The 15102-nt window shown below is 38.9% G+C and overlaps 1 protein-coding gene across 4 annotated transcripts in view; it reads right to left on the reverse strand.

The window, feature by feature from the left end:
- The window catches only part of add3a (adducin 3 (gamma) a), a 54410-nt gene that overhangs the window by 22350 nt on the left and 16958 nt on the right, over positions 1-15102 (reverse strand). For 3 of the 4 annotated variants that reach the window (XM_088419466.1, XM_088419467.1, XM_088419464.1), the window contains exons 2-4: positions 7641-7885; positions 858-996; positions 268-419 (exon numbers count right to left, since the gene is read on the reverse strand). In XM_088419466.1, coding sequence (XP_088275592.1) covers positions 268-419; positions 858-996; positions 7641-7835 — 486 coding nt within the window. In that variant the 5' untranslated portion in view covers positions 7836-7885. Of the gene's footprint in view, positions 1-267; positions 420-857; positions 997-7640; positions 7886-13505; positions 13890-15102 lie in introns of those variants that run through there. The other variant, XM_088419465.1, reaches the window with a different exon arrangement.

A 15102-nucleotide genomic window follows, 5' to 3' on the forward strand; every position in this document is an offset into this window, starting at 1 on the left:
TTATTTATGAGTTGTCTATTGAAAAAATGGTGTCATTTGCAAAGGAGACACAATACAACAATTTAGCAATAAGTTGCTTCATGTTCCAAGTAATTTACTCTTAATTTAAAAAAGAAATCAGTGCTGTTCCTGTCATAACACTGAAATACATTAAATTGCATTCGCTAATACCTATAGAAACTATTTGACTATTTGACTATTTGAAGTGCCTTCACGTACTCCAATTCAAAACCTTTGCCCTAAAAGATGATTTTTGGGGAGTCTTACGGTGATATAGGAGTTGGCGAAGTGAGCCCAGTTAAACAGGTCCACCAGTCTGTAGAGGCTGGCCAGTTTACAGCGTGTCAACTTCTCCCCTTTAACCATGGCGCTCGCTTCCACATTGTACAAGTCATTAATTGGTGTGACCATGCCCAAACCTGCATAGGAAAATCCAGAATAAATCACATGCCCAAAAAAAAAAAGTTTCAAGACAGTGTTACGTATATTGGACATATCATGCACTGCATCATTTACTACAACAGACTTTTGATATACTAACTTAAATAAAATGATGGACTGAGCTGCTGTAATCCCTTTAAGATATGATTCAGCATGGACTTGCACATTCCCCATGTGCAAGTGGAAGCAGTTTGCAAGTCATAACTCAAAGAAAATCAAATGTGAGACAAAAATGCATGGCTCTTCCTGTGTCTGGGCCATAGCAGCTTTCAAGAGGAGAAAATTTTGCCTTTAAAAATGTTTTTTTGTTTGTTTTTGGTGTTTTTTTTTTGGGGGGGGCACGCTTGGCTTGATTGTGCAGTTTATCTTGTTGACTGGTCGCCACGATGACAGGTCACACGCCGATGAATACTCACTTAGAGGGGAAGTGTTGTAACCGGCCATTGAACTCGCCATGAAGAAGTCAGCGATCTGTCTGAGGGCCAACAGACCGGTGGGGTTGTTCCCCTTGCGCTGCTGCTCTTGGATCAGACTCTCCAACTCCTCCTTGAAGGCCTGCAGATGGAAGTTAGGAGAGGAAGATATTGGATCAGAAGATGAGACAATGTGCATATTTTCCAGAACTTCAGAATAAATGACGACACATGTGCGCACATTTGTATGAAAAGATTGTGTGGCATGGCGGATCAGAGCACATGTCGAGAAGACAGTGGATGAATGACTGTGGGAACATGATGTGAGACACAAGCGGCACTTAATCACAGATTAGTCATGCTCCTTAGGTGTCAGCAGGAAGGCAGCCTCGATGAAGCTGATTGGCTGCTAGCTCAACAAGCATACACACGATCGGCTGTATAGCCAACAGCATGTGCCGTCTTTTGTGTTTGTGAGGCTAATCTTTTACGTCCAGACCACAGTCACCACTTAAACCCGCGGAAGTGCATATTAGCACCTGTGAGTACAAACACTCAAGGCTGAGCTAAAAACAAAAAACAACAAAAAAACAACAAAAGGTCATAGACCTAAAAACGGAGCAAAAGACTATTGTTGATGATTCAATTACGAATGAGACTTTTCTATAAGTGAAAAAATGTCTGAGGTGTACACTAGCCATTTACATTTTTTCCTGGCTCACCACTTTTCTTGGACTGCAGAATGTGAAGCATACATACATACATTTTGCAGAATTAGCTAAATGGGTCACCATTTCTGAGTGAGGATAATGTCTAGCAACAGTATTGATGTCTTGATTGCAACTTTTCAAAACTGTGTCTTAGCACTTTGCTAGCTCTAACATGCCAAACACCGAATCACCCCCTGTCAAAAGAACAGGCCACATGAAGGATTTGGGGGAAAATTGGAACACCTCGGGTCCCGGTGCACTGCTGAGTCTGACCCATGGCCAAACATTCCTCTGTCCCTGGTGACGGTGTTGCTGTGGTGACCAACTCGGAGCGGATGTCTGACTGTGGTGACTCAGGGTTGTGCTTTGGGCAGTTCTTTTTAACAGACTCGTTTGCCATCACATTTACGTTGCAATCAGAGTTCTGAAAGCAAAATCCAAGATCACTCCTGGATGCAAAATAGATTAGTCCAATTGCACATGGCGAGATTGCTGTGATGTGGCAAAAATTCTAATGATTTGATTGACACGAGATGTGATAATGTCGGACTCTCACAATTCAATTCGATTCTAACTTTTATATATATATATATATATATATATATATATATATATATATATATATATATATATATACATATACATATATATATATATATATATATATATATATATATATATATATATATATATATATATATATATATATATATATATATATATATATATATATATATTCGATTCTAACAACACATGATAAAATGACTGACCAAGACCATTTCTTTGTCACTGTTACTATGTTTTTAAAAATATGTAAATATAGTGCATTTAATCAATTGCAATTGAACATTTCAGCTTGTCTTATGAGCTGTTTTGTCTTAGTTTGTACAGTTTTAATGTCGTACCAGGTCAGACAATGTCAGCTGTAGTTGCCACTGGAGACTAAAAGCTGCCTGAAACCTTTCAAAATGACACTCACATGCACAGTAGCAGGCATCTGCTCAACAGTTTGTGTGAGTACTGAATTCTCCAAAAGATTATGACAGCAGGGATTTGACTGCATCATGCAAACAGATTAATTCCAGTGCTGAAAGTGGATCTATCATTAATATTTGGACCGCCCTCTTGACTGCTGTACCAACAAAAACAACATCAAGGAAGATGTTTATGCTGCTGAGGTTTGCAAATAAGCATAAAATAAAGCATCAGATGAATCCACATTACGTTGTGATGTCTGTGTTTGCTGTTTCCATACCACAAGAGGAGGTTAGCACATAATACAAGCACAAAATAAAACAATGGCACTAATTGTCACTTAAACACATTTGCGCGAACTAGAGAGTGTTTGGCATCCATTTTGCCTCCTCTAGTGAGTACAAATTCCCCTTCCAATTTATGCCGAACGTGACCTTAGCAGGAATAGCATAAGCTATATTTCAAGAAAACATCAATAAGGATATTCAACAAACAAAAAAAAATGAACATAACCGTTTTTACATCAGCACAATGTTCCTCACACGAGCCAGCAACGTGACAGTGTTACAGAGCAGAGTCTGCCTGCAGGCCTGGCAGCTCTATCGATTAAACAAGTTTAACATCAATGATAAAATGTGTGCGAGAGAACCTGTTCTACAAATATCATATGGCTTGTTTTAAAAGCATACTGGTTTCTATGAGCTGGCACAAAAAGCTGCCGCTACAACATTCTTAGATAAAGTCAGTCATTTAATTGATGCCACTAATATTAATGATAAGTTGTTGTTCTTCATAGCTATCATGGCATTTTTGTGCAAGCGGGTATGCATTACTTTTTTTGTAAAAAAAAAAAAAAAAAACTTTCGACACCCTAACCCTAACCCTAAACTTTCGATCACATTCAAATATTGTAGTCATATTACTTATTATATAGCCAATGCATTTCTCAAGAAGCTCCCAATCTCAGTAGTGAGTAACACGCATTTGAACGATCAAATCAGTTTGATTTGATCCCCAAGGGGTTTGCCTTGCTGAAGCTTCAGCACTTGCACATGAGCTGAGTTTAACAAATTGTCCTACCCAAGAATGCTGCGTGCGGGCACTGAGGAACTTTCACTAAGTTCATCACCCAATCGATGCTTAGAAAAGCCTGAGTGAAAGACAGCTGGGTCTGCGGGAAAGAGAGTGGTTTTGAAAAGAACTCTCTGGAGGAAGTTCAACCGCTAATGTCCTATCAAAGAGACCGCTGGGAGTTGAAAAGAGAAAAAGATCAACCTAATAGAAAGCAGCCGTTATAAGAAGCCTCACGCAAAGAGTTCTCGGCAGAAGCTGCCAAAGTATATCAATTATCCACTTGCGCTTGCTGACGAGTGGCAAGGGGAAGCAGGCAAGATTCACGTTTCCTTTGTTTAAAAATAAAAATTCTAGACCAAATGGGATGAGTAATGTCAATGTGAGGTATGAGCAAATAAAAATAAGTCTCCACATGCTGAAAATGAGCAAAAGGAAAGAAACAATTCTGCAAGACAAATGATGATGCACGGAGAGTAAGAAAATCGAAGAAACCTGAGACACTGTGACTGAAACTCAAATTGAGGGACTTTAATCTTTTGACCTTTTGGACCGCAGAATGAGTTACAGATAACTATTTCTCAGCTATCACTATTTCTCTTCCATAGCATGACCTGCATCATGCAAATCTCACTAAAAAAGAAAGCAGGAACAAAAAAAGGGCCATCTTAGCTTTCGAATCTTCTGTCAGGATCTGCATGCTGCATCCAAACCGATTTTTGGTTTGCAAATATGTAAAAAAACAACCAAACAAAACAGTCACTTAACCCTCCTTATGGAAATGTCACACAACTCTGGTCCGTTTGGACTCATGCATTTAAAGACATATAAAGTATGTTCTTAGTTTCTCCTTTTACCAGGGCCTATTTCGTTTTACAGTGGTTACAACATTCATCTGTTCTACCCATATTGTGAAGCATTCAATCTTTCTAGTTTATATTATCCTAACACATCCTGTATATGACGTTAAATACAGTATTTAAAACTGTGTTTTTTTACACACGGTTATATGTCCTATTGCCTTTCTCCTTGTCAGCTGTAATACGTTTTCTGAAAGCTTGCTATTAAAAAAAAAAAGTACAATAGAACAGTAAAGGATAAACATATTTATTCATCGGGAAGCCATGGAAACATGATTACTTCTACTGTATGAGTAAGATGTGATCAATCTTCAAAAAGCTGAACTGGTTAAGCCAAATTCAAATTTAAACATGCAAACATAAAACAACTTTCCATTGTAAGTTGAACTATCAAACAGACCTATGTGATACTTGAGATTTTGGTTTTGATCAATATCAATAGAATACTAGTGACAGTATCATTGATACTGATACCAAGTACTTTTAGGTTAAGTATAGACACAATACCAATATCGCATTTCAAGTCAATTCTGTTGATACTTGGATCAATCTGCACAGTTCCTCTCTAGAAGTCTTTGAAAAAGCTTAACTTGAATAGCGAAGAAAGATTTGGAAACAGAATTAATGTAGTAATTGAACTTTATATTGAATTTAGGAGATTTCTAATGATGTGATTATGTTAAACAGTTTGCCATTGATTACAATTTCCAGGGTGTGCATTTCACTACATGCCATGTCTTAATTACAGAGTAATTCAGTACCCGTAATAAATTTTATGAGCAAGTAAAAAAACAGAGGACGCCCTTCTTATAGTAGCTCATTCTCCACTACTGCAAAGTATATTCACACAGATGAATATGTTACCACTTATTAAAGTAATACATATTTAACATTGTAACTAATCCATATTAAGAAATGTTTATACAAATCCTGCATTGGCATCATTTTATGTGGTCATAATTTAATGGCAGCTAAGTGTATGTCCATTGTCTATTAATCTAGACAGCGCCGTCTCAAAAGTATTCAACGTGTTGGTCTTCAACGTTGAAAGAGTGAACACGCTTGCATGATGGATATGCGTGAGTCGTGCCAAGCTTGATCTATATTGGTCTGACTTTAAATGTAACCTGCAATCTGAGCACCAGAAGCATGTAATCTACGAGTCCAGTAGTCTTGGAAGAGTGGAATAAAAGCAAACAGAAAGAGAAGGGAAGACTGAGAAAGGATGACAAGTCATGAGAAGGAGGCGGCTGAGCTCCTGATTCATTCAGCATGTTGTTTTTGTATTGTCACTAAAGACGACTTGAGTAAGAGACTGAGAAAAAAAAAAAAAAAAAAAACACTTCGGACATGGGCCTTATTCCAGAAAAGACATTAAAACTACTTTGGTCGACTATGAAAACATCCGGGTGCAAAACCAGTCAAAAATCATGTGTCATGTCACTAAGATAACCAATTATGTCATCAGTATTTACAATAAATTTGACACTTCGAAATACATTTGGAAGCATTGAACTGGTATGTCAGCTACAAATTCAAGCAGTACTTTTCAGTTTTAAAACCGATAGCAAAATTTGAATTCTCACTTCACTCATCCCCTCGTCGATCAAAGCTGCCAAAGGTAACATATAATAATAATTGCACTGCACGCAACATGCAGTATAAACATACCGACATTATCCGTAGCATGACCTGTGTGCACAACGTCGTCAAGTTAATAAATGAGAGCGGTTCCACATGATGTGTATCCACCGCACTGCCCTTTGATTTGTATCTTTTTATCTTACACACAGAATCGAGCCTCATAGCAACTTGCAAGGTCTGATTACAAACATCCAAGAGCCCTTCAGATGAAGGGCATGGTTTGTTGTATCATCTTGACAAAATGCGATGTGAAGTGTTCAAAGCAAAAATTACAAACACAACATCAAACTGTGTTTGAATCAGTTCACAAGTGTGGCCATCAAATTCCTGCATGGGAGAAATCAAATCTGGGCGGAACAATGAATTACAACAATTTTATTAAAACTACTTATTATCAATTGTGTGCCATCTTCAAGGCTTTCAATCGAAACAGATACACAGATTTACATGGTACATGAAGTGATAATCCTTCATTTCCAACTGTCTTTTATCATCATTTTATAATGTGTGTCATGGCCGCCGGCGTATAGTAATTTGTGGGATCATTTTTCAACGTTGATGTGTTGTCATGCTCATTCTGTTTTCCCCACCCCTTCTCAATCTCCAGTGTGGGTGTAGACCACACACACACGGTATCAGACTATGGTTAAAAATGGACTTTCAAGGTGCACATTTCAAGAAAAAAAAACTTGACCATCATTGTGGTAAACTGTCATATTTCAATTAAAAAAAAATGTTTTGGGCACTTTCGGATACTGTATAATGGAGTATTGGCTTCCAGGCAGACAAGATCTGTATGAGCATCTCAATAAGTATGAGGATATTGAAAATATTCAATATTGAAAGATTTTTGTCTGTCTCCTTTTTAATCCGACATGTTATCCAGAAATTGGATATGTGTTATCTGTACAATGTACATGATCAAAACCCAACATCTGTGCTCCGTGCGTGCAAGAAATCTTCTGTGAATATGCCAAGTTGTTATAAGAAAAAATTTGGTAACGCATACTACACTGTGAATCTAGACATTATTACATCGCATTCTCTTTTTGTACATGATATTGCGATCTGATGGCGATATTTGGAGATGGATTTGGTCACTGAAGACCAAGGTACGAAACTCATATCCTGTCCTTGCCTTGTATACTTGGTCTGCTGTTTATGAAACAAACGATTCCGCTACACAGCACCCTCTAATCGTGTCCTTACAAAACCTTGTGTGTCTAGATGCTTGGCAAATGTATATCCTTGAAGGAGCTTTAATATTGTAAACAGTACCTCCAATCCTTATCTCTACTTTAGTCAAGCAGATTCATGTAATTCTCAAGAATCTGGACCTCCACGGGTTGAAAAGCAAACAACGGCATTAGGAGTGTTGGCAAGAATATGCCTTGCGCTTTCAAAGCTGTTGACTACATCAAAACCTGACCCAACAGGAGGGCGTCCGGCCTGAAGGGCACTTGAGGAAAAGAGAGAAAGTGTTCTGTAGCAGAGGAAAGAGGAAAGATAAGGTTATTTTAACTTACAGGGCTTTGTAATATCTGTGTGACCCGTTTCTTCTGTTCCAGAACGTTGAAGTCCTGCCGAAGGTCAGGTGACATGTTCCTGGCTCGGAGGTACTCTGGATCATCAACGTTGACTCGATCAATGAAGCGCTCTCTGGTCCCGCCACTGGGTGCGGGAGGGGTGGTCACAACCCCCTGGTGGCTGTCCACACTCATCCCTGTTTCGTTTCACTTTCTTGCCGAATGGCTGCTGCTCTGAAAAACACCTGAGGAAATCAAGAAAGTTGGAGACTTTAGACTAAATATCCCATTGACGAAAATGTAATACCAAATACCAGCTATTGAGTTTTTTCATCATTCAGAAAATTTCAATCAAATATTTATAGGACATTTAGAGGACACATTTCTACTCAATGACAAATGACCAACTTTTTTTGCCAATGAATATTTTTAAATTAAATTAGCATCCTTAGCTTTGCATCACATTACCTTCCTTCCTAAAATATTAGATTTTAAATGTCTTCACATTAATCTTGGTGTCTGAAACACCACATCATGGTTTACTGTGATCAGTAGGAACGGTAACAATGTAAGTGTGCCTTCATGGAGCACTCAAGCACTGCTAACTAGAGGCTAATTTAGACTTGACAAAGCCTTAATGGAGCCCGAAACACAAGTAAACACCATTAAAAAAAGCTGTTGTGACGGCTTAGCATATTTATTCTGACATGTATGCTAATAAACAGGTAACCAGGTAAGGAAAAACTACCAAATGCATTTTTGAACCAATGTACTGGGAAAACTCAAAGACTCGTTTTCAGCCTAATATCGACCATAAAATAGGGAATCTCGAAATGCTCCATGTGACTGTCGAAATCAGACTTGAAACAACCAGACTTGTTTCATAAGTGTTATGCTACTAACTCTTTCAATCCAAAGGCAAAATGTGATTGAGACACCAAAGTTGTTATTTTCATCAACGCTTGCCATCTTCTACAACCTGAAAGTTATATAACACTATTAAATCAAATCTCCACTCCAATCCAATTACAATCAGCATACACCCGTCACAACAAACAGACGGCTACGAGCATGCTTTTTGTTGTTGTTGTTGTTGTTGTTGTTCTATTTTTTGTTTTGTTTCCTCGGGTCAACCTACACTTTGAAAGATAGAACAATCTGACAGAAAAGCAAAGATAATTATTTAGATTAAATTAAGACCGTAAACAACAGTACTTGTCAAGTCAAAGGATGCTGATGGAGGTTGCATAAACGTGTTTCGTTAAGTGAAAAACAACCTCCTTAGCAAGTGTAAGAACATGAAGAGTCACTGATGGAGAGAGGACCAGACAGAATATACAAAATTGCATCAGTGGCCGCTGTTACTGAGGATAATCCGCTGGTGTATTAGGGAGGGGTGGGGCCCATGTGACCTCCACCAGATGGTGTCTTGGTTCAAAGACCGAAGGAATGAGAGGGAGAAATTTAGGAAAGGAATCCAGAGGATGAGAATTTACCAAAATGAATCCAGGCTGACCACTTTCCTTCCTAAACGCAATGCTGGATGGATAACATGGTTATGTAACTTGATATTAAATCCACCCCCCTGCTTGCCTGTAGGGGAGACTTTCAGGACAACCATGAAAATCCTTGAGCAAGTTTCAAGAAACACTAAAATACTAGTGATCAAAATTTAAAGTGGCGTAGACAACCCAAAAAACTGGTGAAACTGGTATGAACAATGTACAATTTTAAAAATGGTATTTGACAGAAATGTTGCATTGGTTTTGTGTCATTGTGACCTTTATCCATCCAGTATTAGTCATTGCAAAGTGAAAACAGTTATTCATTGAGTAATTATCATTTATCATACGGTCTTGTTTCATTTATTTTAATTAATTCTGCACCTTTTAAAACTGAAAACTATATTATACAACACATTATTTACTGCAGATTTGTACACATTTATGCCACATGAAACTGTGGATTCACATAACCCTAACCTCACCCTAACCCTAAACCCTAACCCTAAAAAAAAAAAAAAATCCCCACCTTCCTAGTTGTGGAAAACACATTTTGAATATTCATCTGTGACTTTTGTAGAATATTTTAGGATTAAATATTCTTTTTCCTTCTCTAATGCATTTCAAGTGGGGTCAATTCTATGCAGATTTTTTTGGCGTGGCCTGTTCTGGCTTCCAGGTGAAAAATGGAGTTTCATTTTAAACCTAATTTACAGCCTAGATGGGTTAACGCTAGACTGTATAAATTTCATAAACACGCACTGACAATAAAGTGATTGAGAAGCACAGAAATTATATCTGGCAAGGAGTTATTTGTCCAAATGCCAGGAATTTGCTAAATGCCTGGAATTATGTGTGTCAAAATACAACAGCTGTAGCCTCATCAAAACATAGTAAGCCCCCTAAACTCCCCTGGTCGTATAAAAACAGTACACACATGCAGGCACACACGCAAACACACGCACACACACACACACACACACACACACACACACACGAACACAGTTGTGCAACAAGTCGGACAGCATGAGATGCCCCCGCCCCTTGCTTTTACGTTCTTTTTTCAGTGGCTCTCAATAGATTGTTGTCCCCTTAGTGAACCCAACCTCTACTCACAAGTGTGAATGTTTAGTGTAGTAGCGGGCTTGGTTACCATTATGAGGGGGTTGGGTGAAACTATGCTCATAGTATCAGACTTCAACCGCCACATTACCAATAAAAACAACTGTTCTAAAAGTTTATCAATGATTCAAATTTACACAGGTCAATAGTAATGAATTAGGCATTATACACATTTCTAAACAACTTAAGTTTGTGTGAAATTATAATATTTAGTGGTCAAGAGACTTTCAACTAGAAATTTATGAGAAAAAAGCTCTTTTTTTCTATTAAGATACATTGAGTTATTGTGGCAAATCAAAAGACTTATATGCAGCAATAAAAAAGTGACTTTAGCATTTTTTTCCTGCAACATACTTACAGATGCATTTTTAACCATTTATCTTTTGCTCTATTTGAGAATAATGCCAATAATACTGTACCTGCAAACTTTAGTTTTGACCAACAAGGGGAATGGTGCTGTTTTCTTTTCAATTGCCAAATAATTAGAAAATATTCATATTTAAATAAAACCTTTTCCATCCTGTTTGTCACAGATTTGATGAAACACGGGGTGTTCTCGAGTTTGGGTTGAAGCTTTGCTATGGCTCGCTACATTAGCATCCATGTTACTATCGTTAGTAGAGGGCTGTGGGTGGATGCTTTGCATTTATACGGTTGGCCAAAATTGAGCTACTTTTGTTGTTAGCGAGCTCCTTACAAAAAACGCATGTCACTATACCTTTATCAAAGGTTCCATCTAGAAGCTTATAAAATTAATTTGCCATTCAACCTTTCCAACAACTCTCACATAAATACTCTTCTATTTTCACTTCCTCCTTTTACCCCAGAACTTGCCCTCCCACCCACAACAGGAGCCTATCAGGTTGTATCAAACTCTATGAAAGCCAATCAGTCAACAATAATCATAATAATAATAATAAGAAGAAGAATGCACTTTACATTTAGGGACAAATCTCAGTGCTCAGTGCAGGCAACAGGACAACAAAAACAGGCAACAGAGATGATTTCATACAATGGCGATACATTGTGATTGTCAGAAGCGTCATTAAATCTGTGGCTGATAGATGGCTCAGACTGTGTTTGTACAAGAGGAGTTAGGCAACAATCTATAGCCCGAGGCAAGGTGACAACAACCTTTAACCCCTCGTTGTGCTTCACCCCTCACCACGTTGACTTACATTTTAGCAGCTCTGCCTGACACAAGCCATCTTCATCTGAGGGGAAACCATCCATGAAAACTTTCTCATCTAGTCAACCAATTACATCGGAAACTGCACACAACAACACCTAATGTTAATGCACAAGCAGTAAATCCACATTTTCTCTTGTTCCTGGGGAATTGCTTCCATTTTGTCTGGCCTCCTGTTAGTGTTCCTGGCCATGGCCAGAATTGGGATCCACAGTGAGAGCATTTTTCTGCATGTATGAGTTTAAATTTGTCCAATTAACAGAACGCTGGTGATTGAATCAGTGTTTGGTCCAATTTAATAAATCGGAGTTGACAAGACCAGAGCAGCTCGGCAGCAGCAGCGGCACTAATTGCTGCCTCCAAAATAACAATTTGTGTCAGACGAGACTTCTCATAAACATCTTTACGGTAGACTTGCTTCTCTGTTGTATTATATTTCACTTGATGACTGTAACATGAAATCACAATCACGTTGATGTGTGATGTGTGCCTTATTGCTTTCTCTTTGTACTCAATTATAACAGCTTACTGTTTATTAGCAGGAATGTTCATCCATCATGCACCAGTGAGCCAATGACATTTGGAGCTTGTCAAATGCCAGCGACTCAGACAGCACACAACACTCCCATCTTCTACATATAGCAAGCCGCCATTTACTTGCTTGTACATGTATTATTGTTTACTCCTATGCAGTGCAGCACATAAACCTAGACAATAAAAAACTGCTGTCATTTCTGTATGTTTTGCATTTAAAAATACCCTCAGATTATATAAAGTCTGCAATTTAAATCCAGCAACAAATAAATAAGAATGAAATTGGTGTCCCAAAATAAATGGGCCTGATGGTAATGCTTTAGTGTCCATAGCAATAGCACAGGAATAGAAATCATGTCTTGTTTTTTGTTTTGTTTTTTTGCCATGTCTAGCTTTGCATCTTCAAAGGTCACAGTGGCACAGCAACAGCAAAGAGTTATAGGTATTCAGATTTGCTACGTTTTGAATTACAGTTCTAAGAGTGGCTGCAACAACAAAATTCTTTATATGAATTTAGGGATACAAGGTTATGCTATGAATTCTTGAGTAATGACACTAGTGCTACTTGTAAACAACTACCTGAAATGTTTAGAGTACGTGAATTTGGGCCCTGAATTTGAAGCAATCATATATATATATATGACATTCCGGTCTTAAGGTTTAAAATTTAATGCTGAGCTAAATTAGGACACCGCCTGGGTGGATGCAGTGCCATTCTCGGGCCGCTGCAGTACCGGCAACAAACATCTTCCGACATACCTTTTTCATACTTGGGGAACACACACCAAAGTTCGACTGCTTGTGTATCTACTGGCTGCCACCTCTAAATATAGTCAGCCTTGTGGGTTACGTTACAACCCCAACAGTAACAATACCAGGAAAGAATCTCGAAGGCAGCTAATTATATCCACACATGCAAAATCCACACATAGCCTTCAAGTCCAGCGAATGGACGCACATACACACAGACACAGGAGGGGGCGTGTTTCCACGATTAAGCACGCCAGTTTGACAGATCTAGCAGTGAAACCGTTGGGTGCGAGGCAAAATCTGAGCATCTGAAAACCGCACGCAGCAAACTGTTTTTCGACTTGGATTAGGGGGAGTCCGTGTGCAACAAGAATGCCTTTCAAAGTCGTTCATTTGTATTTCAGAGAATAATGCAGCAGTCAGCCCAAGTCACCTCGTCTCCATCGATTTTCACATAAAGGCTGCACACATGAGATAATAAGTAGCGCTAATCTCTTCTGGCACTCACACTCGCTGCACAGTTCACACCATGTGTGTTTATAGTGCAGCATTGAGGGCCCAAGCAACCGCGTACTAGCTTGGAATTCCCCTTAAATTAAAACTCATTCAGAATGACTGGGAGGTGCAGCTGTGATGCAACACAAACACAAGACACGTTTAAGCTTCATTGAACTACAATGTGGCTGGGTACAATAAACCCGAGCAGACAGTTTTAGGACATCGGATTGGGAAAGCCAAAGCAGCTGTAAATATACAAGCCCAACCAACCTTTGACTTCCTCCTTGGTCAATGAATGGGAGAGAAGCAGCCGTGGTTGTAGGTGACCGAACAAAAAGAAAAGCACATGTCTCTTTTGGTCCTCTAACTGGCTGTCTGAAATCTGTTGTGCATTCCCACGGATTCCGAGTAAGAAGAGCAAGTGAGAGAGTGTGTGAGAAAAAAAAGAACAGGATATGGACTAAAGGAACACTAGGAAGTGATCGTAAAAACAAATCAGTGCACTTGTCACTCTAGATCCTCCATGTAGCCGCTTTCTGGTAGAATCGTGATCGGGCAAACCGCAGAATTGCTTTCTCCTTTAGCTTCCTGCAGGGCTTCTTTGCTTCTCGCCGTTCAGAGAGAAGTATCAACAGCTGTGTTTCTATATGTGAGAGGATCAGTGTATGTGTGTGTGTGCATTGGAAATGAGGGTATGTGTGTGAAAGAAGCTAAAGGAACCACGTGACGCAGGTTTAATCCCCCGCCCAGTGGCTCTCACACACACGCACACGCACACACATCCACGCAAACACACACGATCACGTCGGCCAATCAGAAGCAGGCTCACACAGTAATCACCCTTCCTGCTCCACCCTTCCCTCCTCCTCCTCCTCCTCCTCCTCTCTCGTTTGCTCTCCCTCTTGGCGCTTTTTGCCCATTCTCTCATTTTCTTTGATCAATTCAAAACCTAGACACTCTTCCACATTCCAAAATTCTCGCTCTTTACATCCCTCGTAAACGCAACCTCACATAGCCCACAAGCGTCTCTGGGCAACTATACTTAGAGGTTGTGGATTATGACGCTGTCTGGCCGCAGACCACGCAACCTGCTGCAGTTGACTGATTTACAAAGTTGGTTGTTTACAGAAGGCACATACAATACGTTACACTCAAATGGTCCCTTGGGAGAGGCATGACAAATGTATTTTTATTTTGAAAGAGACACATAATTAGGGCTGTCAAAATAACACATTAATTTTGATCAATTAATGACAGTTTTAAGTAGAGTGCAATTTTTTAATTTACATTTTGAATCCCTAAAAATCCTTTGAGTGCACCTTTGATGAAGCGATATATGTTTTTGTAAGCAGGAACTTGCTTATCAATGAAGCAACTCAAGTTTTGCCTACCGCATAAATCCAAAGCACGCAGCTCTTGCAGCTATATCTAACGATGGCTACAATGGACATTGATAATTATTATCAAAGATATACATGATAAAAAGATCCTTTCATCATTGCCTTCTGAGTCATCAACTGTGGAATTACTAGGGGTGTCAAAATGACAGATTTATTGCAATCAATTAGTTATAGTCATAGTTAAAACATTACTTTTTTAAATCGTGTTAAACTAATTTCATACTTTATGGTTTCTGCATGATGATTAAACCGTTTTTATACACCAGGCTTCTTGTGCTTGAGTGGTTAGGGTTAGGGGTTAGGATACACAGGTCAATCGCACCCTGAAATAGACGTTGATTGGCTGTCATTTTGTTTGGCATAACCTGATAGGCTCTTTTTGAGAGGGATCCCAAGTTCAGGAGAAAAAGGAAGACATGAAAATGGAAGAGCATGTCAGTAATGTCAGTCTGATGAATAATTCTCTT

Source organism: Hippichthys cyanospilos, chromosome 7 (assembly GCF_059441005.1).
Source record: "Hippichthys cyanospilos isolate Australia breed blue-spotted pipefish chromosome 7, RoL_Hcya_1.0, whole genome shotgun sequence".
NCBI lineage: Eukaryota > Metazoa > Chordata > Actinopteri > Syngnathiformes > Syngnathidae > Hippichthys > Hippichthys cyanospilos.